General features: G+C 41.8%; 1 protein-coding gene across 1 annotated transcript in view; it reads right to left on the bottom strand.

Annotated features, from left to right (window-relative positions):
* Positions 1-25,780, bottom strand: part of ATP6V1A (ATPase H+ transporting V1 subunit A) — a 29,798-nt gene extending 4,018 nt beyond the window's left edge. Inside the window, exons 1-13 of the mRNA XM_035540362.1 lie at positions 25,674-25,780; positions 13,649-13,743; positions 11,549-11,677; positions 9,814-10,028; positions 8,930-9,067; positions 8,296-8,447; positions 7,280-7,442; positions 6,073-6,181; positions 5,167-5,289; positions 4,963-5,077; positions 3,533-3,596; positions 2,555-2,758; positions 556-650 (exon numbers count right to left, since the gene is read on the bottom strand). Coding sequence (XP_035396255.1) covers positions 556-650; positions 2,555-2,758; positions 3,533-3,596; positions 4,963-5,077; positions 5,167-5,289; positions 6,073-6,181; positions 7,280-7,442; positions 8,296-8,447; positions 8,930-9,067; positions 9,814-10,028; positions 11,549-11,677; positions 13,649-13,730 — 1,589 coding nt within the window. The 5' untranslated portion in view covers positions 13,731-13,743; positions 25,674-25,780. The remainder of the gene's footprint in view (positions 1-555; positions 651-2,554; positions 2,759-3,532; positions 3,597-4,962; positions 5,078-5,166; positions 5,290-6,072; positions 6,182-7,279; positions 7,443-8,295; positions 8,448-8,929; positions 9,068-9,813; positions 10,029-11,548; positions 11,678-13,648; positions 13,744-25,673) is intronic.
* Between the last annotated feature and the right edge of the window lie 134 nt (positions 25,781-25,914).

The raw sequence follows: 25,914 nt of genomic DNA, 5'->3' as shown, positions 1-25,914 counted from the left end.
TGAATTCTCACCTGAAATAACAGCCTGCACTACTCCACAGCTTTCTGATACATGCTGTCAAAGGAGACAGTGAACCTATGATTCACGTATTGGAAAATGTGGGACCTATTAGAGGCAAAGGCAATTATCCTGGAGTGAGGTTTCCAGAACACCCAAACACTGAACAAAACAGGAGAACAGTAACCATCGCTGTACAAGTCTGACATTCAATCCTTCTTCCTGTTTTGTCCATTATGGGATTAGGCTTTCTGCAAGCAGCCTGGGAGAACCTGACAGTTCTGCAAGTTTCTTTGCTCACAGGAACGGGAGTATTTTTATGATAAGAACAATCCAGAGGCTCCACGCACAGAAAATTCCTTTTTTTAATGGACAGCTGACTGCCACAGAAGGTACCTCATCATTATTTATACAGTACATCATGGTAATTCCTGTGCCTCCCTGTCACACACAAGCACACCTTGCCTTAGCAACATAACCAAAAGGCACACACCATTACAGAACGCGTCTAAGTTTTTAGTGATTAACAAGAGAGCTATGTAGCCATTCAGATCTCACCTGTCATAAGGCGTATAACCATTCTGTTGCAAGAAGTCATCTTTTATCAGCTTGGCAACCTCCAAGGTAATTTTGTCTGTTTCTGCCAAAGAAGCCTAGAAAGTAAGGTCCACTGTTAGATAGTACTCAACTCCATTCAAATCACAGAATAGTTTGGGCTGGAAGGGACCTTAAAGACCATCTAGTTCTAACCCCCTGCCACGGGCACAGACTTCCACTAGACCAGGCCAAATCCCCATCCAACCTGATCTTGGACACTTCCAGGGATGGGGCACCCACAGCTTCTCCGGGCAACCTGTTCTAGTGCCTCACCACCCTCATAGGAAAGAATTTCTTCCTAACATCTAATCTAAACCTGCCTTCTTAGTTTAAAGAGTTTAGAGCATAGTATGTCCTGGCCAAGAACCATTATCTTTCAAGTACCTTCTTTCCTTTGGATGTTTCTCACTTCCTGCTACAGAACAGCCAATTTACTTAATAGCCCGATGGGCCAAAAAGTCAGTAATTCTACTCTAAGCCTACCTGATCATAAACAATGAAAAAGAAGTTTCCTTTAAGGTAGGAAAGAGCCACCAGACCAAGAAAACACACATGGTGCTGCTATGAGATACATTGAAACATTACCTTCCTACATAAAGTAGTAAAATTATTCGCCCTTCCCTAAAATTCTGATATCCATGGAAGAAAAGCTAGATCTGAGCATTTTAGATCAGTAAGTAATATTAAGGATTTGATATGAGCCTCCACAGCTAACCATGGGCTTTCCCTTTGTGGCATTCAAGAAAAATAAAGAAGTTGATGACAACAGTATGTCGTACTGTGCAGGACAGACACAACCCTGCTGCACAGTTATTACTGTTAGGGCACTCTTCTCTACTAGTCCCAGTACTTCTGTGGTGGGAACAATACTCACAGTTACAACCACTGGACTCGGTATCACTTCCATGCCAAGGAACTGATTCTATCCTGTTCTGTAAAGTAGTCTTTTAGAACATATTTTTGTAAATAAGAAACTGCAGAAGGCCCTAAGATGGTATTCCCTTTCCTTCAAAGGCATATCTAAAGAAGAGAGCTCTGCTAGGCAAGATCTAGTGAAAAGCCTCATCTTAGCTGGGCTAGAACAGTAGTGCACAGGACTAGCACCAGGACCAAACTTTCTTCAAACAATGGTAGTTACAACATGTTACCAAGCATTACCGGTACCTTGTAAATCAGCATAGCTCACCTAAACATCATGGAATTAAATTACTCTCAAGTATGTGCTGGGTACCTTTCAATTATCATATTTACAGTGCTAAGCTAAAACCTTTTTCAGTGAAGTCCCTTTTGAGAGCTCTCAGGGGAAATTTTGCTGTCCAAGTTCAGTACTCCATCCAAAATAGTGAAGTGAACGAAGGAAATTAAAGAATGCCTGTAAAATGGAGCCATATGTAATGTCGCAGGTTTCCATACAGAAACTAGATAATCGCCAGTTTTAGAAAACACAGACCACTTCTGTTTCTGCATACCAACTTGTAAATACCAGCACCTCTTGTCTGCTGCTGGCAATATGGTTTCTGAGAAATTGTAACTTCTTCAGGCTACTAAAAATAAAGATCAGTCTGCATCATCTCTCTTACAAGGTCTACTTCCAACAGAGTACTATTGCAGTTTGCAACAAAGGGGACGTTAGCAGGACTTGAACACTGGAGCGAAGTTTCTTAACTCCACCGATTAGATGCCCTGCAATTTAATTTACATGAGAAAAATAGCCTCAAGCCAAGGTTTATCAAATCTAAAAAAGTGTTTGTCATTAGAAGTCAAATAACATACAAGAAAGTTTCACTAAAGCACAGTTAAATGGAGGAGGAGCCTGGCATCTCCCAGTGAACATTTGCCTTTTTTCCACAATGCAGTATCCATCAAGTTTGGTCTAGGATATGGTCAAAAGCCCGTGCTTGCAGTAATGAAATGAAGGACAGCTCACAGACCCTCTGTTTCCTCACAGCTGGTTACTCACCTTCCCCACAAGCTGCACAATCTCTGCAAGGTCCTCCTCTTCTTGTAGGATCTCTTTCGCCTTTGTCCTGAGAGGGACAAACTCTGTAAAATGCTTGTCATAGTACTCATCCAGAGCACGTGTGTATTTGCTGTAACTGATCAGCCAGTTGACAGAGGGGAAATGTTTGCGTTGTGCCAGCTTCTTATCCAGGCCCCAGAAAACCTGCCAGAACCAGACAAATCAACTAGTCTTCCGAATCGAAAGCAAAACAAAATAATTGAAAGCAAAATGAAAACACGCACATACACACACAAAAACACAACACAACAAGCAAGTCTGAGCAAACAACACAGCAAAGGCTATCACAAAGAAGCCTGAGAAAGAAAAAGAAAACCCGATTTATGCTAATTTAACTATAGTAGTGTCTTTCGAATATGTATCTCAAAAAATGATGAACTCCATTAAGCTGAATTTAGCTTGAGACTCCTCATAAGGGAGGAATAAGCAGTAACAAAGACAATGTCAATAGTGGAGTCTAGTTAAGCAGAGCCCTATTTAACTCAGCTCCTTTTCCCAAAACAGGGATGGGCAATCAGTTGCAAGATATTCTTCTCCCAGTCACCTGCTCTGAGGATTTTTTCCTGGTTTTGATGTACCTATTAGAAGTGCTTCACTTTCCATCCTAGCCAAGAGTGGCCACACTTCAAGCGCAGCTCAAAGGGATGCAATCAGGAGGCACATGGATATTCCTGAGCAGTCACTGTTGGCAGGAATTGGCACCTCTTTTTCCTCTTCCAAAGGCTTCTCAAACACATCAGTTCAGAGACCATCTCATAAGGTCACCCTTTAACACTGTTAGAACATTTTCCAAAGCACCCCACAAAGTTGCCTGTATCAAATCAAAGCTCTCACACCGCCACTGGCACAAACGTACTGAAGCACAACGATTTTGAGTCTGACAGTATGGGCAAAAGAGCTGCAGCTTGAGGGACATACCTGCACAATGCCCAAAGTAGCTGATGTGACAGGATCTGAGAAGTCACCACCTGGGGGAGAGACACTGAGCAGGAAGAGAAGGAAAAGTAATCAGAATCACTGTCACGGTTTAAGCTGAAGTACCAAACATGTGACTATACAGGTCAGTGATCACAGAAACAAGAAAGGCTAACACCATTTCACATAAATAATAGGTCATAAGCTTCTGCTGTGGTGATAGTAGCAGCATGCCTACAGAGAGGTGATATCAAGTGTACCATGAATTATAGTTATTTCAGTAACTGATTGGCAATATCAAGGTATGATTTTAGTTACTTTAGCTTCAGGTAGTAACTCCAGCTTGGATTACCAAACCTACCTCAACAGGAACAGATTCAATAGGTGTGCTGATAGCGCAGCTTGAAACACAGTGAAAAGATTATTTTACAGAAAATAACCCACTTTGAAATTATTTCAGGTAAATATCACATATTTATCTATACTATTACCAATTCAATTTCATTTGGGCTTGACATGCCTTCCCAAACAGGTAAAAACCTTCCAAACTCAAAAGCAGATGCATTTGTGCACTTATGTTGTATACAGCAGAACTAAGCACAGCAAATAAGGACTCTAGGAGTAGCTGCAGATGCTAGAGGCTCTCCTGAAGACCCCATGAGGAAAAGCCATTTTACCCACAGTACATTATACAAATAAATACAGTCTACAAAAGGTGTCCGCCTCATGTATAAGTTTCTAGTTCATACCACTGCAAGCCACCTATGTCATTGTATCAAAAAGGAAAGTGGTGATGGCCCATTTTCTCTTCTCTCACCCTGAAAATTTCAAGTGCCTCTGGAATTGCTTTCTTGTGTTTTGGTCATTCTTTCAGTACAATGCAGTAATTGGTGAGAAGGGATTCAGTACTGTCACCACAGCCTATGGTACACAGGAATGCTTTTCAAAGTTCTCATCTAACACTTCAGCTGAAAATTTCCATGTTCTACATGATGTCTGGGCACCACATACTTTTCACAGCCCATCACAGCTTGAGATATGCTGTTCCGTGTATTTCTACTCTTTAGCAAGAGAATCATAATGAATTACGTCCCCGCACCGCTGCTCTAAATACCCCTTCTTTTCTTTTCTGAGTGTGGTTTGACATACTTTGCAGTGACAGTGCTAATGACACTCTTCCTGGAGCCACTTACTCTGACTGCTGTGACTGTGATTCCACACCTCACAGAACTAGTGTCCACATTCATTCTTTCTGCCCCTATGTACAATTTAGCGTTAACTTCAGGCTGAACAGAGACTAAGCATCTATTTACATATCTGTAGTTCTGCAGCTGCACAGAGCAACAAGGCCTTCGTCTTTGAAAGTACTTTGACTTGCAAAGATATATGGGAAGAACTGCAGCCAGTGCAAAGCAAAGAAATGCAACACTCACGCTCCAACAATGCTGACGCTGCCTTCCCTTTCAGGATTTCCCAGACACTTCACTCTGCCAGCTCGCTCATAGAAAGAGGCTAGACGTGCACCAAGGTAGGCTGGATAACCACTGTCTGCAAGTATCAACACACAGGAATCAAGCCAAAGGCTCTGAGTTTAAAGGATGTATTTACAAGACTGGACTGAGAAAAGGACTACTCACCTGCTGGCATTTCAGCCAGTCGTCCCGAAATTTCTCTGAGGGCCTCAGCCCATCGGGAGGTAGAGTCTGCCATCATACTGACATGGTAGCCCATGTCTCGGAAATACTCAGACAGGGTGATTCCTAGAACAAAGACAACAGCACGCTGCAGAATATAGTTCAGAAAGGAATTCTACCCTCATGTGTTGTCACTAAGGGGCAAACAAGATAAATAATTTAAGTTTACACTCTGATGTCAACAGACTGAAAGTTACTCTTTCTTCCCACAAGACCATGTCCATGCTGCCTTTTTTTAAATTTCATTTCACTCTCCCCATTTTTGCTCACAAACCTCTCCGGCCCATCTTACATTTCTGTGCATTTCTTGGAGGAGACAGGGCAATATCATTGACAGTGTTCTTTGCCTCACTGAAACCATGAACATAGCCTCTTCTTACTGTAAAACGTCTCCTTCCTTTCTAAGCTACCGGAATACAAATGTCAGAAAAGATGTTTTATCTGACAACTTTTAATTAAAAAATATTAAAAAAACCAAACGTCTAAGAGTCTGCAAAGGAAAGCAGACGACTCAGAGAGCCCTATTCCTGCCCATTGAGTAGCTGTACTTGTCAGTAAAAAGCTATTCATGAAGAATGTAAGCTTACACAGTACATGGGGCAAAACTAGATGAGACCTGGTGTGGTAAGTTCAGCTTATAAGCAAGAATTAATGTGTGGAGATCATAGTTACATACAAGCAAGTCAAATTCAACTGTGATACCAGGACTTTACACAGACAAGGCCTGAAACAGTTGATTTCTGTAATTAAGCATGTTTCATGGTACCAACCGTCTCAGGAACAGAAAATACTAGAGCACAATAGCTTGCTCTACACACACAACCTTTTTCAGCCTTCTGCAAATCTCACCAGTGTAGATAGAGGCCTCTCTGGCAGCCACAGGCATGTTGGAGGTATTTGCTACCAGAGCTGTTCTCTTCATGATGCTTTCTACCTTGCCATCAACTTCCATTGTTAACTAAAACGCAAGGGGAAAAATAAGACAAAACAATAACTTTAGCTAATTATTTAATCTGTAGTACTCACCTTATACGAGGACACTGTCCTCACAGCCAGTCTAACAAAAGCAGTGACTAGATATAAGATTTCAGGATGCTATGCAGTTTTGCCATCCAGATTACACACAACTTAGCCCTAAATTACACACCTCAGCCTCATTTCACCTTCTGCAAGCGCCAATCCCTATTAAACCCACTTCTTACCACAAACAAATGAGTAATGACAAATCCACTGCGTCAGGAAGTACATTATCTTCTTTCAGCCTCACTTTACTAGGCCAGAAGAGGCAAATATCTTATCCTCCCCTCCTAAGTCTAGGAGGAAACAGAGTGTTTTTTCTCCCACCTATACCAATCTGAGATCATTTTTGACAACTGGACATAAACCCACATACATATCTCAGATGAAGTCTCACAAGCATGTGAACAATAGAATGCACATCCTGACATTCATGCAGAATTCTTTAAAATATCCTTGGATCTACCTTTTTCATGGCCACTCCAGCTTGGCATCATCATCTTGGAATTGACACAAGCAAGACTTCTACCCCTTATTTCTAACAGCGGAGTTTCAACCTAACAGTTCAGACTATCTGCTCTTTCCCTTATTTTACAGAAGGCTGCGCCACAACCAATCCACTAACATATAACAACAGGCAGGACAGAATCTGTTGCATCTTTTTTTTTTAAACTAGGCATTTTCTACTGCATCCTTTAAATACAAATGCTGCATTTGCTATATGTGCTAAAGCTAGAAAAGTTAGAGAAAACACCAATAAAAGGTAATATCTTTATAAATTACACCCAGGCAATTCATGTTGGCTTTATTTTAAACAAGTTAAAAAGTACATTCAAATACTAGCCCAGATGTTTCTTGAGGGGCCACTGAAGTCATTCCTGAATGAGCCAAAAGTAATTTATGCTACTACAGTCAGAACTTACAGCCAGGAAGATCTTTTCAAGTCACTATACCAATAAGAAATTTTACTCAGTTACAATACAGCATAATAGCAAGTCTTTCCAAAATGGTTTACTCTCCATGAATTCTCCATACTAACCTCAGGGAAATCTCTCAGTACTTCAGACATTTCATTTCCTCGTTCTCCACAGCCTACATAAATGATGACATCACTGTTGGAGTACTTTGAGAGAGACTGTGAAATCACAGTCTTCCCACAGCCGAATGCCCCGGGAATCGCTGTTGTACCCCCTTGTACACACCTGAGTAAAGAAAAGGGACTCTGATTTGCAAGGAACTCAAAAACAGCTCTCTCCCCTCTCAGAATATACTTTCTAATAAAGCTGTCTAATTAAAAGCAGAATGACAGGAGTAACATTCTCTGTTCTAGGTGAGAAGCACAGAGGTATTTCACTAAACCAGAAGACTGAGGGAATAAACTACACTTTTCCTTCTACTGCCCTTGAATTATGTGAGTTATGCTGGTACAACAGTTATGCTTTCAGGCTTGAAACATGGTTGTTTTCACAGCTGGAAGCACTGATGGAATTCAAACGTCAAGAAAAGAATATCAACTGCACTTAAGTGCGCATTATAAGAATAAGCAGCACAATATTTTAGGACCAAAAGTTACCAAATTCAGTGCCTTGGAAGTTAGCCGTTTAAAAAGGCATTTTGAGTTACAATTCTGTGTGACAGTTTTCGTAAGTAGAAATGCACAACCTCAAGACCATGGAAACAGATCCTACTCATGTGCTCAAATGGAGATATCCAAGCTTGAAAGCTATAGCCTTTCTGTGGATTTGGCATGATTACATTTAGACTTGTCAATTCTTTACTGGATTAATGCACAAGAACTATCTTGTCAAACTAACTTTTTAACCTTTTTCCACTAGCAGGTTCTCCTGGCAGATATAGAAATATTATCAATCAATATTATCAGCTAGGTGTGGGTGGGTTTTTTTTTGCTGTTTTGTTTTTGTTTTTTTTTTTTTTTTAGATTTATGCTGAGGTACAAAGTGAAGGTTTGGGGTCTGTTTGCCCTTTAAAAATTAACACCACCCTCTCCCCTAAAAGAGATTTCTTACATACTAGAAAATCAAGGGTAATACTTACGGGAACAGGGCATCCAGCACTCGTTGGCCAGTTAACAAAGGATGATTCGCTGGTAACTTTTCAGTAACAGGACGGACTTGACGTACAGGCCAGACCTGGACCATAGTGAACTTCTCCTTCACGCCTTCAAATTCCAGCTCTAAGACAACATCCTAACAAAGAGCACCAGACATCTGAAGTAAGCAAAAACAGTTGCACACTGGATCAGCATGCAAATTTTCATCTCAGCTCCTCTGTGCTGCTAGGTCTTTGATACAACTTCAACACCCTATCATCCCTTCCAGGGGTACGCACTTTCACATATTTAGAATACTACTAGGAAAAAAAATACAAGATGGAGCTTCAACTAAAAATATGCATTTAAAGAGGAAGTGAACTTTTCATATTCATAGGATACTGTAGATCCCTACACAGGATAGCAAACACGGCATACTTAAGTGCCACTGGTAAGTCATAAACAGAGAAAGTAACTGCACAACCATCAAAACCCTGCTGGCAGGGTAGCAGAAGTGATTGTCAACTCTGACATTCTGTTGCATGAAAGGCTTTGTAGCTTCATACAGAACAGAAAGGGTACATCAACCCTACGAAAGAGATATGGAATATCCTGATAACTGCTGTTTGGGAGACTTACTGAAGTGTCATAGTTTCCCGGTGGAGCAATGTATGTAACTGTACCCCTGTTCCGTGGGGGCAGCATGATTTTGTGCTTGATAAGGGAATTTTCATTCACTATGCCATAAATATCTCCACCCGTGATGTGGCTGCCAACCTGAAATCAGAACAAGTCTATTAGTCATAAGTGAGAACTCTAGTTAAAAAAAATGCTGACAAAGAATCATATAACCATAGCTATTAAGTCTAGCACCATGATTACTTCTTTTGTAAATGCATTGCTACAGCACAGTAGCCCATTTACATAACTCATTACTCTAACATCACATTGCTAGCAATACTACGTGTGTTCAGAAGCATTTCAAGGCTTGGACTGAATCAATTACTGACTGGTGCAAGGAATTCTCCTTGTTCCTTTTATACCTCTCAGCTTAATGTGCTAAGTAGAGGAAGGACAGCATATACTAACCTGAAGGACTGGAATAAAAATAATAATAATTAAAAAAAAAGCAGATGCCAAGGGCTAAAGCTACGATATTTTCCACTTCTAAGGCTACCTTCACTGTGAGCAAAATGTGTGCTGTTGTTATTCTTTTTGCCGAGGTAGCACCTGCTGGTGTTTAGTGCAATTCCACTAGGCTCTTTATAGTACTGCAAATACATTAAACCTTTGAAAGTTTTCCATATGCAGCAACAACACACAGTAAGTCACACAGAGTAAGTTTTTATGATCCGTGTCTAGTCCTCACTCTCATATATCACTAACACCTCATCGCACCCCTTTTCATGAACTTAATTAATTGTAACCACAGTTACCAGCAGTCACAGCCTTCACACTCTGCTGTGGCTCTATACTCCAAGAGGAGAGGAGCAAGAGAGGACGACAGGCTTACCAGAACCTACCCGCAAATTTCTAGAAGGTGTGAAGTCCCATTTGACATCTCGGCTCAAAGCTGACACATTGACACCTCTAGGGATATAGATACTTTTGGTCAGAGTGCTGATGTCTGACAGAGGCCTCTGGATACCATCAAAAATAGCTCCCATAATGCCAGGTCCCAGTTCCACTGAGAGGGGTTTGCCAGTACGCAGTACAGGATCTCCTACAGAGACACCAGCTGAAGATTTGCTGAGGAAAAGTTCATCCAGGCAAAGGACAGGGAAGAAGGCATCACATTCACATCATCATACTCTTAAATCATCTTTCTAACTTTAATGCGATATTATTGTTAGCATGTTATGTATCATCATTTGAGAAGCATGTAGACTTTATACTAAACTCAAGCTGAAAGTGCTAAAGCAACAAAGTTGCTCATCCTCCAGAGAGGTGAAGTGGGGAGTATATATTCTGCTTTATGATCAATGGTTCAAATCAACTGCATGCATGAATTTAGCAGAGTACAAGGCAGCACGATGGCAAAGCATCATGCATGTCTTAAGTCTTCAAACCTGCTTTCTAGGTTTATTGGTAAAGCCAGACAATGCCATGAAAGTATGTAATTTTTTGCTTCGTAATTTGTTATAAACACAGCACAACTGTTTTGACTGTGAGCCTTGCAGAGCCTTTTTGTCAGGAGTCTTATTTTAAAGAGCATTTGTCTTAGATTAGCATTCCCCTCATCTCTAAAATTGAGCTGTCTAGTCTATGCACCACCTGAGCTCCAAAGATGCAAAAGGCCAGCAGGGCCTTCACAAAAGGCCCTATTAGAATACAAGAGAAAACCTCAACAGCCTACGTAAGACTTGAGAGTAAATGCAAATTGAGTTCAGAAAGCCTTCATTATCCTCTCGTAAGAGATCTAAGAATAAGATATACTTAAAACACTGGATTTGTTCAATGTATTGATGGAAGGGTACTAAATATTACAATGATGAACCAACTAAAATCACAAATTATTAGGTACAGACACAATCTAGTAACCAGCTTACCATCCAACTCCCCAAAACAAAACTTTGGGAGTCAGCACAGGCTTTTTCCTGGCCTTTACACATAGGCAGAGCCAACTCTTAAGTTTAAAAGACTGAGAAAAAAAAAGTCTGGCTTCAAGTTTAATGAATTGCTCTTATGTTCTCTTTTACACTTGCAACAGGAAATCCACTTTAAGACTAGATTTTAGAATACAGGCTGTGTCTTGGCTGGACACAGATTCTGCAAGCACAATACAGAAGCAAAAAAAAAGAATTTATCACATCTGTTGGAATAGTTTGTCCAGAAGAAATCCTGCCCACTTTACATTTCCTTCTGAAGTGTGATACAAGCAGAATTTTCAAAAGCAAAGAAAAAAATATGACAAATACTACTGCTTGGTAGTCTTGCCAATCGTGGTTGACGTTTGTCCAACAACTTTGTTAGCAAGGAGCTGTAATACTTGAATTCACGTGAACCTAAATATATATTACTTGGTTTCCATGTAAAACAACAAAAAAAATTCTTTGTCACACAGCCAAGCAAGGTAAGATTTACCTCAAAAGCGTCAGAATTTACAAAAGATGTGGCAGAACAGATGCTGCTGCCTGCCGGCATTGGAAGTACCAAGCGCTGGTCCCAGCCAGCTTTGTTCATCGCCTTTACCATAACCACCGCTGTGTTCTGGACTGAACAGTCTGGCTGCTCCAAAGGGATCAGTGAAAAGGATACACGTTTCTTCATATACCTGGACAGTTGCCAAATCACCTTCCAGTCGGATAATTTCCCCCACCAGTTCACTGTGGCCTACTCGTACCAGTTCATACATAGCAGCACCTGCCATATTGCAAGCAGTGACCACTGTAGAAGACAGACACACATGTGAATATTTTTCCTGTAGTTCAGCAAATTTGCTCATCAGAAGCCAGTAAGAATTGGACAGGATAAGTATGGTATTCACCTAAATCAGAAGCACATCCTTGATTTAACAAAGGGATAACTTGGCTGCCACAAGTCCTGATATTTTTAGTTTAAAAGCAAAAAAAAACAAAAGCTTTCTTTCACACATTTTACACTGTTCCTTTATGTTCATAAGACAATACTATCAGAACATAGTATACAGACAAGTCCTCTGGTATATCCTGACAGATGGTGAATGTTAAGGGTTTTGGAGGTGCAGTGGACTTTGCAGACATCATATTAAATAGTCACTTCTCCCTTTAAGTTAGCTGGGCCACTTCCCCATCTGATTAAATTAAAACATACAAGAAAATGTCAAAAGGTCACCTGATACTTTGTAGTTACAGCAAGATGTGGTTGGGGACTTGCATTTTCAAGTTGATAAATTTCTGTTTAACTTGATAGTGTTTCTTACTAACAAACTACTTCCATACATAGATCAATTTCACGGTATTTGCTAGAAGCAATGCGTATCTTTATGTCTGAAGTGGCAGACATCTGCACAAGTGTAGGGAAACACTATTTTGATATTTTATTTTGTAGAAAAGGGATGTGTATTTCAAGGCATTTAAGTTAAACTTCTACAGATGAAGTCTACTTGTTTTGGACCTGCAGCCTTCTACCATGTTGACTTCGATTTTAACAGGTTGCACATGGACTACTACACAAGGTGTTGCTGCTTTAGGACAAAATTTATCATGCCTTTTGTAGCACCCCTTCTGCAGTTAAGGAACTGGCATGTTTCTTTAGGTAGATACAAGCCACGGAAGTTTCTCAAAGCAGCTCCACTAACAAAAATACATGCTCTTCTTCTGTTCTCACATTAATATCCTTTCCTTTATCTCTTGAAAACAGTGCAAGAGGGAGAGGAAAAGCCAGTACAGTCTGCATATAATTCAAAAGCTGTTAATATCAGAACCCATATAAACCATTTAAGGTGATAAAACAGGAGGAGCAGTCATCCTTCTCCCAGCTGTAATACCACCACATACTGCCACCCTCCCTGACACCTGCAGCACACACTCTGTGCAGTAACACAGGACAGCCTGACAATGGCAGAGAATTGAATATTACAGAGTCCAAAGGGTCAAATGGGATTGGGTCTGGAACACAAGCCCTATGAGGAACAGCTGAGGGATCTGGGGTTGTTTAGTCTGGGGAAGAGGAGGCTCAGGGGAGACCTTATTGCTCTCTGCAACTACCTGAAAGGAAGATGTGGGGAGCTGGGGGTCAGCCTCTTCTCACAGGTAACTAGTGATAGAACTAGAGGGAATGGCCTCAAGTTGTGCCAAAGGAGGTTCACATCGGAAATTTGGAGACATTTCTTCTCAGAAAGCGCAGTCAGGCATTGGAACAGGTTGCCCAGGGAGATAGTGGAGTCACCGTCCCTGGGAGTGTTCAGGGAAAGGTTGGACCTGGTGCTTAGGGACATGGTTTAATGGGTGACATTCGTTATAGGGGGATGGTTGGACCAGATGATCTTGGAGTTCTTTTCCAACCTTTATGATTCTGTGATTCAGTAAGAACTGACTAAGCATCACATACATTTATAGAGAAGCTTAATGCAGTTTCCTGAACAAGTGGCTTTATCTCACTGAGAATGCTTGCTAACTTTTTTTTTTTTTAATATTATTCCTCAGCCTGCTTACTGGTCATTATATCTTTAAATAAAACTAATTAGCATTAAACCTTGTTAGTATATTTCTTAATCGTTTATCAGAGTAAAAGGCAGCAATTCTTCTTAAAAATGAAAAAAAAAAATCCCACCCAGAACTTTATTATACTTCTTCCAAGCTAACAAGTAATAATACTTCTCGATTAATAATAAACTAGATGAAACAGAAGCTATGATTTTCCTTACAAAATACCTACCAGGTCCTGAGACTCCATGGACATAGCCAACAAAAGCCTCTCTGTCCTCATCACGGATTTTGGGTAGCTTGGAGAAGTCCATTTTGTCTATTTAACTGTACAGAAGGAAAAAGAGAAAAAAGTCATTTCTAAACAACACAAGCATATGCAGGAAGTTCATCCTCTCCCTCCCCTCTGCACTCTTTTTTTCCATTTAGAAAAAACACTGAATAATTCTGAACTCATACAGCCTGAAGCACCTTAACCGCTCCGATTTTAAAGCAATAAAACGTTAAAAAGTAACTCATTTAAGCAAACAAGAACTAGCTTCCACTATTGCAGAAACACACGGCGGAACATCACTCCCCAATATGCTCCACAGAAGAGAGACACTCCAAAAATACCCTAAAACTGCTGGTCTTCTTTCAAGCCAACGAACAAGATATTTAAACAGTGGAGAACCTCTTCTGCCATCCACATCTCATCTAGCCGCCTTCAAAACACAGTTTTCCATGGTTGAGTGATTTCTAGCCTACTGTATACAGAATGTTCTGGTGCTGCTTTACCACCACTGTTCTTTAAAAAGCAATAATTCAAATATTAGTTGTGGAAATGCAATTTTTGCTATCTCAGATTGCTGAATCAGTGTTCAGAGTAAAAAAAAATTTAAAAATTGACAAGCACCAGCACTCAAACATGAAAGTCTGTTCCACATGCCTCACAGTTAGCAAAAGGAATGAGGCAGTCTTTGCTCTTGGTGAAACCTGTGGAGCATTAGAGAGGAACTGTGCTGAAAAATGGCCAAAAAACCCACCTCACAACAGTTAAACAACAGACTCACATCTCTTGCCATTTATTGACTAGAGAAGTGAAACAAGGAAAAGCTCTTAAGAAACAGACCTCATAGATCCATGTTTGTCCTGTAATTGGCGGTTGGGCTGTCCTGCTTCTGGTGCTGGTAAGAGCATTTAAGGGTTTTGCTTTGTCAGCCCTTATCATGCTTTGTGTTACCTTGGAAACTGATCGGTGTTCAAGAACAGCAAGGCAAATGTCTGCCCACTACCTTACTGGCACTTTTACAGTGCTGGTGGAAGGTGCAGTGTGGTAGCCCCAGCACACGACGTGCTCTGCTTATCAACAGGGCCTATCCAGCACTGCTCAGTGATGCGAACGTTGCGCTGCATCTGTTCACACTCACAGTCCCCGCGAGAAGCTTGACCTGACCCAGCGTCATCTGCAAGGCAGCAAACAGAAGCACACACAGGCTTGCAGCCTGCCCTGTATACAATGAGTAGACGACAATTAAATTGCCACCCCTTCTGCAACTGTTAAAAGTTGCTTTGCTGTCTGCTCTTCAGGAGCCATAGGTAGCTGACATTTGCCATCCTTAGATCTTATGACCGTTTTCCATCTCTTTAATGCTATACTACAGATCCTCTGCCCCTCGGTCTCTTTACCAATACGAATGTTTTAAATTGGTGGCTCATCTCTGTAAGAAAAGGACCTCCAATGATTCAAAACTCCTATTTGTCCCAATGAACAGCTTCTTCCAGGCTCCGTTCCTCACTGGAGTGGGTTGTGTAACGTGGCTACCAGTGGTTCCTCTCACAGCAGCCACCCCAACAGTTGATCGTGACTCAGTTGCTGCCAGCCTGGAGTAGAACTGGTAACTCAGAGCTCAAAGCTTCTCTAAGTGAGGCATCTGTTAGATCCCCCTACTCTCTAAAATGACAATTTATCCTTTAAGCTGCCTATTGTTTAGGCGCTGAAGATGACTTTAATTTCGCTCCTTATTTTTCATAATTCCCCTCTGACAAGTGGCAGAGGGAGGGCCTCACAAAGCAATCTGCAGTTCCTGAGCAACTGGTAAGAGCTGGTTCTAATTGGACCAACACGATTGTCATATCCTTTTTTTTTTTTTTTTGCTTCTGACAATTAAAATATTGCAAAACTTAAGCACAATTACTATTTGTACTGAAAAAAATGCAGCTGGTCTTATAAAATCCACCCAAAATGCTCACTTCAACACACCACACGAAACAACCTCTAGAGTCCAAATACCAAACCTTCTAGAGGAGCACAATGAAGAAAGGGTTAAACCAATTTTCCTAAGTGAATCAGTGGCACTCTTTGGCAACTGGACAGTACATGGTCCGCTAGCAAAGACTCAAATTACCAAGGTAAGCAAAGGTGGGAAGAATACCGGCCAGCTTCAATTTAAATTAACTTTTCATATCCAAGTCAAAACCTGAAGGTTGGCTGAAGCTGCTGCTTGAAGCAACTGTTTATTTTTCAGGGAGGCAAAGAACCACCTCAAAACTGTCATTCCACAGTTAAAAGGCAACTTCCTCACGTCCAGCATTGGCCTCTCTTGTTCCTGTGGCTGCTCTTCCTACAGCCACCTTCCCCACTTACCGTCCAAGCCAACTACCAGGGAAGGATCACCTATGGACAGGCCAGCGAACCCTGGCCCTGTCCTGACCTTCAGCAGCTGTACCGACTGCTTTGAAACACAAGTATCTACTACTGTTCCAAGTGTAAAAGAAGCGGTGAATTCTTCCTCACATTTGCTGACCCCTTCTTTAAGGGGCTACTAATCTTTTAACCCTGAGTGCAGATAAAGAAAAAAATGTTATTTGTCTCTACACTGTTTTCTCATCTTTGCATATCAGCATTAGGTGTTTATTTTAGATGGAAAAGTCTTAGAGGGCAGAAACGTTATTTACCTACACTGTTACATGTCTGCCTTGTCAGTACTCAGACAAAATGACTTCCCTAAAGCGTGCCAGAATTTGCTGAACATCACTTCACGTGTGGGCAGACAGTATGTACTGACCCCAGAAGCCACAGCAGCTAGCCATTTTGGAAATCTACTGATTCTTACAGCCCTTCAGAGGCCTCTCGCCAGCACACGATATGCAGTTCACTCTGGCAAACTCCACTAGCACACCTACACAGAGTATTAGCTTAATTTTAATCCCCATATCATAAAAAAATGCATCTTCTATCCTCTACAACTTATAAATTAGTAACCTTCCTTCTGTTAAACTGATCAACTATTAATTTGAAACATGATTTAAGCTCTAACATGGTCATATTCTGCATAACAGTACCAGAAAACAAAATATTACTTGCTGCAGAAACATCTCAGACTGAAAGGTGCTTTAAAGTAACACTATAGTCATCGATAAACAAGAAATGGCCAGCAAACCTCATTTTCTATCTTTATTTCTCCCCAACACAGCAATTTGGCTACACGGTAACCCCCCATAATGGAAGTATCCTGCTCTCGGTGCTGTTTTCTGTTACCATTCCTTGGTTCTGCCTCAAACATTTGATCAGTCCCCAATTTACACAATGATCTGCCTAAGCACAAAGATCTCTTCAAAATTAAGACTCTGGTGAGATCTTTAGAAGGAGCCTCCTTATAGCAAGGAGGAAAATCCGTGACTATTTACTAACATAGACACAGATTCTTACCTTATTTTGCAGAAATACAGAGGAACGCAAATCCCCGAAAATGAAGCAGTGCAAGAATTCAGCAGCTAAGCATCACCACTTCAGAAATAATTGTCCTTCTAGTGCCCCTACACACAGGGATGAGAAAGCCTGCTGCAGAGGGGAAAGAAATTTCTGACACACAGCAGAGGCATAACCACCTGACTTGATGAGTCATCAGTCTCTCTCCCACCAGCACTGAGGAATGCCGCAGTAGCAAACCAGCTACCTAAAGCCCAGCCGAACTCCCATCTGCGCCCTCCTTAGTGCCCAGTACTGAGCCCAAGAAATTCAAAGCAGGAGACATTGCTCACAGCAAGGACCTCCTGCAAAGCCAAGGATCCCAAATGCTCCAAGGGGTGCATAAAAAATCCTGGAGAAAGAGAGAGACGCCTGCTTTCTGCTGGGATCAGCTTGCCTCCAGCGTAACATATCCATGCCAGTGCACTCCGCTCCCCACCAGCTTAACAGCACTGACTGTTTAACAACAGACTGCACAGGGAGGCGCTGACAGCACTGCAATGCTAATTGCTGGAGTATTTAGAATAGGTATTGATTCTTGTCAAAATAGTCTTGTGGGGCTTACCGCTGCTAACATAAAAGCCCTCCCCCTAGTTGGCAGAAGCATTGATGCAGCTGCATGAGATCCAACACCTCAGCTACACAGACTGATGCTCCACACTGAGTGACGGCCACGTGCATCCGGTGCCGAAGATCAGCAGGCACTGACACTGTCCTGCATATTGTACAAAGGACGAGCAGCTGTGGGGTCTCTCCCCCAAGAAACCGCATGATCCAAAGTGCTCCCTGCAACCGTCACAACTTCGTGAGATTGTCTTTGCAGGTTCTAGGATAAGCAACATGTCAAGTTGGCACAAATGCTCAAATACGCCAACCAAAGCAGTATTAAATAGCACAAGACTAGCAGTTCAGAGGCAGCAACATCATATTAGCAAGTCAACAGTGCTTGGATTCATTCTGCTGGAGTAAATTTGAACTAAGGTCTCAGATTTTACTGTATCTGAAACAGAGTAATGTGTTTTGACTTCTTGGGTAGGAAAATGTAGTTAGAATACAAGCCCATACATTCAATATCCAGGAAAGCTTAAGAGGCCTACACAGTTAAACCCAGCCAAATAAAGTTTTCCAAAGAAACAGGTACAGGGCGCAAATCCCACTATCCATATACATGAAGATGTGTTGCATGGGTCCCATAAATATGGTAATCATTGACGTGGATTTGCTGTAAGTTGGAGACTTTATACTTCCCCTTTGAACAGATGATATTTTTAAGAGGAAGTATTAAAAAGTACAGTGCCTGAGTTACTAGACAAATGCAGAAGTTAGGCAGCATTTCTGCATCTACAATCCGGGATATTTTCCCGGAAGGAACAGCATGGCCAGAACTCTGACACAGGTCACTGGGAATGGACGACAAATAGCGTTTTCAGGACATTTGCTCCTTCACACTACGCAGTTGCAATTTTACCATAATACAGCATGGAAAATGATTCCAGGTTTCTCAGGCACCGAATAACAGAATTACTGAGGTTGGAGAGCACCTCTGCAGATCGTCCAGCTGGGTTCTGGTTACCTCCAAGCATGGAGACACCACAAACTCTCTGCACAACTTGCTCTGGTGTTCAATCACCCTTGCAGTAAACAAACAAAAATCATTTTCTTATGTTTAAGGGGAACCCTGTGAATTTCAATGTGTGCCCATTGCTGCTTGTTCTTTCAACAGGTACTGAGAAGAGTCTGGCTCCATCTCCCTTGTTCCCTTCCATTATGTATTTATACACTTTATGGTCAGGTTCTCCGAGCTTTCTCTTCTCAAAGCTAAATAACTCTCAGCCTCCCCTCTTAAGAGAGATGCTCCAAACCCTCAACCAATCTTTGTGGCCCTTTTCTGGACTCACTTCCAGTAAGTCCTGGAAAGCCCAGAACCAGGCACAGCACTCAGGACAGCATATAGCTGGTCAACTCGGTGTCCACCAAGACCTCTTCTGCAAAACCACTTTGCAGCCAGTCGATTGCCAGCCAGTACCAGGGCATGTAGTTATTTCTCCCCATGTGCAGGGCTTGCCATTTGCCTTTGTTGAACAGCATCAGACTCCTGTCAGCCCATTTTTTCTAGACTGTTGATGCCCCTCTGAATGGCAGCACAGCCTTCTGGTATGTCAACAACTACCTTCCAACTTTGTATCAGCTGCAATATAAGAAAATCATGCAGGATTTACCTCCTGTAACATGCCGTAGTTTTCTCTTCAAAAAAAGCATCATAGCATTGAGACACTAACTGTACCAATCTTCTTGCCACAAGCCCAGAGGTATCATTGTTTCTTAAACTCAACAATACAGACAGCCTCCCATTTAAATATTCATACAGTTCCACTTGCCACAGGGCACACTGAGGTTGTCTCCGCTCTTGATAGGTCAGGAATTTGTGTAAATAATGCTCACTTAGAGCTATGGAACCGCCTGCAACCATACAAGACAATTTGTCCTTCATGTAACTTGTTCGTGGGTGCTATAAAGCCACTTCCTCTCATGTGAGGCTTGCTACTTCACACATGTACAGTTAAATCCAGGTGTATTCCAAAGAGAAATAGACACAGGCTGCCACTGTCAGCACAGTACACTTCTCCTGAAGTCTGATGCCTTCAGGAAAGCCAATGGCTACAAAGTGCAACTGTGCAACACAGCAATTCATTCACAAATTCCTACTGCCTTCTTCCTCAAACACATGCGGACTCACTGGTGGGCAGCCAATACACATAAGCTTCATACTTCAAGCAAACAACATATCTCACACACAAGCCAAGTACGCATAAACCATGAATATATATGTAATAAAATAAACATGAGACCCTCCCCTACCACAAAGTGGGGCTGTGAAGCCTGTCCACGCAAGAAGCACCACCAACCATAAATTACCATTCAAGCAACCAAGCTTTTAGCAAAAGCTTGGGAGATTTCTTCAGTTAGAGCAGACCTGGACTAGAGAAAAAGCTGTGTTTGAACATGGCCGAGAAGTTAGCAGAGCAGAAATCAATCCAGGCAGAAAGGCAGGCAACTCATTCACTGCGTAACTGATTTGACCCACTGGAGATTTGATCAGCTCAGTAGATAACCAGCCTTCTGACTTCAAATGCAGTGGTCACACTGTGTTTAGAATCAGTAAAGATCCCAGTTTTGTCAATTAAAATATTCCTGTTTCTAGAGAAGCCACTTTGTCCGTGTGAGTAAATCTTCACCACCTGACTACTTAAAAGCCACCCAGCATTCCACAATACATTTTTCTACAGTGGTTCTTTCCTCTCAGCCCAGAAGGCTTGTCCAGAAGAGCTTTAGAGGTTGAAATGGATGAGCTTCCCCTTATTTCTGAGCTGTTACATTGCTTTACTAACTTCTGACCGTGAAAAATTTGACATTCTTTTCAGACTGTAATGCCTCCTGCCCCTTCTTTGGCTTGATAGACTTTCACACAGAATAAAGATCTAACACAACAGATATCCAAGCTAATAACAGAGAATACCAATACAATATTCATTTCTGTGTCCTACAGTGACCATAGTTTCTCATCCTGATCCTGTCTTCTAACTGCTAGGGCTGAGAAGTTCTGCAGCCATCTGCTTTGTGCAATGCTCAGTCATTTCCCCTAGATGAGCAGTAGTTTCATTAACCTCACTAAAATTACCGCAAAGCTGAAGTATCCACCCTTGTTTTCATAAAATAAAACCGTCACTCAGCTTTTAGGCGCATTTGGCCTTGTTACTTGAAATATTTCTTGTTGCTCTAGCCTTTAAGATAACAAACAGCAAAATGAGATGAATGCAAAGCTGTAAGCAATTACAGCAGCAAGCTTTACTGCGGTTCAGTAGAGTAACTTCTGAACAGTCGAAGATTCTTAGCTTACATGACAAAAGGTGTGCAATCTCACAAAACAACTATTGCTAGATTTATAGTTAGGGTCAGGTATTTTATACAACAAAACATATTAGTAATTTGGGCCCGTTAAACCATACCAGCTCCTCTATGAACCGTATCACTACCCAACCCCTTGTCCCTAAGGGCGATAGCCAAAATACTGGCTACAAATTCACAGGAAGCATTTCGCTACCCTTATTTTTCAGAGCAGTCTTTAAAGTAGGGATATTATGGAATCTTCATTTTATTATGTGATGTATTTGACAAAGCAGCTAGCTTGAAGAGCTGAATCAAGAATGATTTTGCATGAAAGCCTTTAAAAAAAAACTAATACACCTCGGAGATAGCAGCACTCTTTTCCAGCACTTTGGTATAATGAAACACCTGGTTGGAATCACAAACACACATATTCGCATGGGACTCCCGTAAAAAGGAAATTAAATTGAGGTTGACTTTTCCTATAATGGAAAACTTCATCTTTATGTTTTAAAGCAAGTTAAACCACATTTGGAGATTTTATGTTCAATTACCTAAGTATTTATAGATTCTTCAGAATAGCCAGCGCCCCTCCAACGTAAACTATGTATGGTGGCAGTTGTCTGAATATCTACTAGGTGATGCAAATTTGTCACAATAACAAACCCCTCAAGATTTCATGGATCTAGAACAAATTCATTAAGCAAAATTTACTTTTAAGAAGCCCTTATCAATGCTGTTTGCATTTAGCCACAAAACACCATATTAGTTTTTCTGAAGAGATGCTTTTAAAACTTTCTATTACAGTAAGAAATGAAATAATGATGTAATGATGAGAAGGACCAAACGTTTGTCCCACTAACTGAACTTCTTGGAAGATGCAGTATTATTTGCTAGATTAAAATATTAAAAAAAACAGGCAAGTAATTCTTCAGGCCCTTAGGAAACTCGCACAACTGAAACCACAACTGAAAGCTATACTAAACTTTTCTAACAAAGGCACAGTTCAATGCCCATAAAACTAATGCCTTTACATATAATCTTTTTATCCCTCATTGCACTCTACCATGATGATGACCTCAGAAGTACCACTGCTCGTGCTTAGGGCACAGAAAGCCGATCAGTGTCACAGATGTTCAGACCACCTATCTTTTATGCAGTCTTAAACAACAGCAGCAACCACAGCACTCCATTGAGCACAGCTCACAGCATCCCAAAGATGCAACACAGTGAAGGAAACACCACATCTCTACAGGGCAGATTTCTGCATTTTTCTTGGGATGCAGGCTGGAAGGAAGAGTTAGTTGGAATAAGTGATTCCCTGAAACTCATCAATGCACCAACATTTCAACTTGGCCACAAAACTCCCATTCATCTGATTAGGAAGGACAAAGATGGAATTCCACATTACAGAGGCACCCTCTAGGAACACCATTGTCCCTTAGGAGCTTGCATCTGCAACAGGTCAACTTTCAGCACGAGTTTCAGTTCGTTTAACGGTCTAGCAGGAAAAATCTCAGTTGTTAATTGATGCAGCAATAGCCTTCAAAATTATCCTTCTCAGTAATGCAAAAAAGCAAATGTTAATGTAAGCGGCCCAGTGCTTTGGACACATGGTCATGACTGCAGCTTCTCATACTAGTTTTAGTACTTCTTGATTACAACATTTTAGAACAGACACAATGGACTCTCCAAAATGATGTGAACAATGACAGAAGAACTGTCGACAGCTACCACGCATGCATTAGATCACTGTCAGACAAACTATTTCTGGAATGAGCAGTGACACTGAAATTTACTGTCAGACAAGCTCAGTGCAGTAACCAAAGTGATGACCTAGGAAATAAATTCAGCAGCTAAGAGTGATTTTCACCTGCTATTTGGTTAAATGATAGTAATAAAGTCAGCTAGACTATGACTTTCAGGATTTATCCATATATCTCTAACCAGTTTCAGAATAAGTGTATCACTTCAATACAGAAATGATGCTATTAGATAGCAGGTAAATTATATAAAGAAGTCTAAAAAGCTGTCAGCAAAAGGTCAGTTGTTCTAAGTGGGAGGTGTTTAGGAGAATCTGACAGAAGCAGGCAAAATAAATGCATGCAGAGATGAGATAAGCTAGCCAGAACAAAAATAACAGATATACATTGTAGAACTTATTGCCATGAGATACAACCAAATCCAATAGCTTAGTAGTATAAGCTCAGTCTTCTGCTTTCAAAGGTGGGGGGGACGATGATGACATTACACACACGAAAAGCCCTTTTTCATAACAAAGGCAAGATACAGTGCTGACATCCAGAAGATCCAACCTAAGCCAGTTTTGCATGATGGATCTGTAGGTAATCACCTACTGAAGAACGAGCTTAGTCTCTGTATAGACAGAAAGGGTTGATTCATTCAGCTTCCTGAGCTGGAGCAGATCCCCATTTCTCTCCGTCCAGCTGGAAGGCTGAAGAAGTCACATGCCTGAGGACAGTGAGTAAGAGTGAACAAGCATGATATCCCAGTTGTTCCAATCACCTGTTTTCCTTGATTGTGTTCCATTCTAAAAAATCATGTGGATACCATTGTTCAAGAATACCTCAATATTTCCAAATCTAAAAAAAAACCAAAAACTTTTCTTTGTAAGAAATGATACAAGTATTGGGGAAAGAAAATCTGTTTCAGTTCATTGCGATAACTTCTGTATAAGTGCTAATACTTTTCCACGCAATTTAGTTTAAAAAAAAAATAAATAAAAATTAAAAAAGGCATGCTATTATTGGCCAGCAACAGCATGCAACATTTTTTGGTCAACACCAAAGTAATCAAATAGATCTACTAAGTTCTCCTGTAATCCTTTCAACTCTTTCTAAAAGACTGGGGATGTCTAATTAGGAACATAGCTTCAGAACAAGCAAGCATGAGGGAAAAACACAAGCAGGAGTTTGGCGGGCTTGGGAACTCGAAGAGACAGCATCGTGATATCAAAACACAAAAGGAGGACCAAGGTGCATTTAAATGTATCTCCAGGGGAATTCTCTAGTAATCTGCTGGTCTACAGTTGTTTCAGACGACCATGAGTAATGCTAGTACCCATGTGCATCTGGAAGATAAATGCTCCAAGTCATACTAGGAAAAAAAAAGACTGAAGCACACTGAAGCCTACAGACTTTGCACGTTTATATTGAGTTATAAAGCAGTTAACATATACTTAGATCAAAATAAAAGTTAAATGTAAGCTAAGATGGTATGAAAATTAAGGAAGTAGTACTAATCACTCATGGATGAACTTTAATAGCAGCACTATCTGTAGAAAATAGCTCTTGATTTGGAAAATGGAAGAGTGCATTTTCAGGAAACTGAGATCTTGTGTTACCATTGCAACACAAGACTTCAACCCCCATTTGAAGAGTCAGCTGATGTCAGCTGACATTTTCTGGCCTCGTCTTAATTTCTCCTTCCCCACCCTATCAAATTGATGCTTGTGGTTGTTTATCATTAATGCCACGCTTTGTCTCCTGATTATGGAATTAATACTAGTTTTCTCTGCCATACAATAATACAATAGTTGTCAAGAAGACCTGACTTAATAACCTGAAAAGCATAGTAAAAATAATCTGCAAGATTTTGGGGTGTTCAAAGACCTGTAGACATTGACTTCAAGTCACATATTCTTAATTAGAAAACAATAAAACATAGATACCATTAAATACGTATGCTTGATATTCATCGAAAACACCTTTAAAAGTACTGTGTAGACAAGCCAAACCTTCACCTGCTGCAGGTCTGTGGAGTGCCTAAGTCAGTACAAATTCAGCAACTGACACAATAATTTAAGGGTCTGCCTTGTAGTTGTTCAAACTTTCACTCGCCAATGCCAACCTACACTTGGCACATGCTCCCTGAGGCGCTACAAACGGGTGGGCCCATGAACCAGCTTTAGCTTGCTGTCAGCAGGTTTTCCTCCTTTTCCCTCTCCACTTCATCAAGTAGCATTAGCATTTTAAATACTGTGACAGATCAAATGACTGGTGTGCTCTGTTGAAGTATTGCATTACAATGAATAAAACGATCACCAAACTGCTTTTATTCCCCGCTGGAGTATAAATTGTGTATTTTGTAGTAGGAGAAGCTAATAAAATTGTAGAAGAAATCACTTTGAACGGATAGATCCTGACACATACGTGTCACATACCTGAGGGTCACGGCTAGCGATGTGAATGTCACCCGGAACAAAGCCACCTCAGACCTATCTCACCTTTAAGCGAGTTTTACGGGCGGACCACCTCATTTGGGCTCAGATTCCACCCCTGGCTCCAGGAATACAAACCGCCCTGGACTCACCAGCAGCGTTTTCAACCAGAACACGACCGGCGGACCCTGGCAGCAGCACTCCCGTGCCACAACGCCCTCACGGCGCAGCGGGGAAGCGCCCCGGGCACCCCCGTCGGGCCGGCGCTGACTGGAGCTCCACAGCCCCCACACGCCGGGCCGGGCCATCATGGCGGCGGCGGGCACCGGCGGCCGTTGGCGGCCGTTGGGGGCCCTGACAGGGACTCCCCCACACACACACCGCGGGGGAAGGGAGAGGATTGGCGGGGGCAGGCGGGAGGGGGGTGGGGGGGGGTGCGTGGGAGGGGGGCGCGATCCTCACCTGCGGCGCCCCGCTCCCTGCAGCGGCCGCGTCCCGGCTCAGCTGACGGCAGCCCGCGTGCGCATGCGCCGCTGCCTCCTTCCCTCCCTCCCCCCCCTCCTCCCCTCCCCCTCCCCCTCCCCCTCCCCCTCCTCTTCCCCCCCCCCCGCCCAGCTCCATGCAGGCCACGTGACCCCCCGCACGCGCGCTCGGCGCCAAGCGCGCTCCTCTTCCTCTCCTCCCCCCCTCCCTTCTCCTTCTC

Source organism: Cygnus atratus, chromosome 1, assembly GCF_013377495.2.
Source record: "Cygnus atratus isolate AKBS03 ecotype Queensland, Australia chromosome 1, CAtr_DNAZoo_HiC_assembly, whole genome shotgun sequence".
Taxonomy (NCBI): Eukaryota; Metazoa; Chordata; class Aves; order Anseriformes; family Anatidae; genus Cygnus; species Cygnus atratus.
This window is presented reverse-complemented; position numbering and strand designations above follow the sequence as displayed.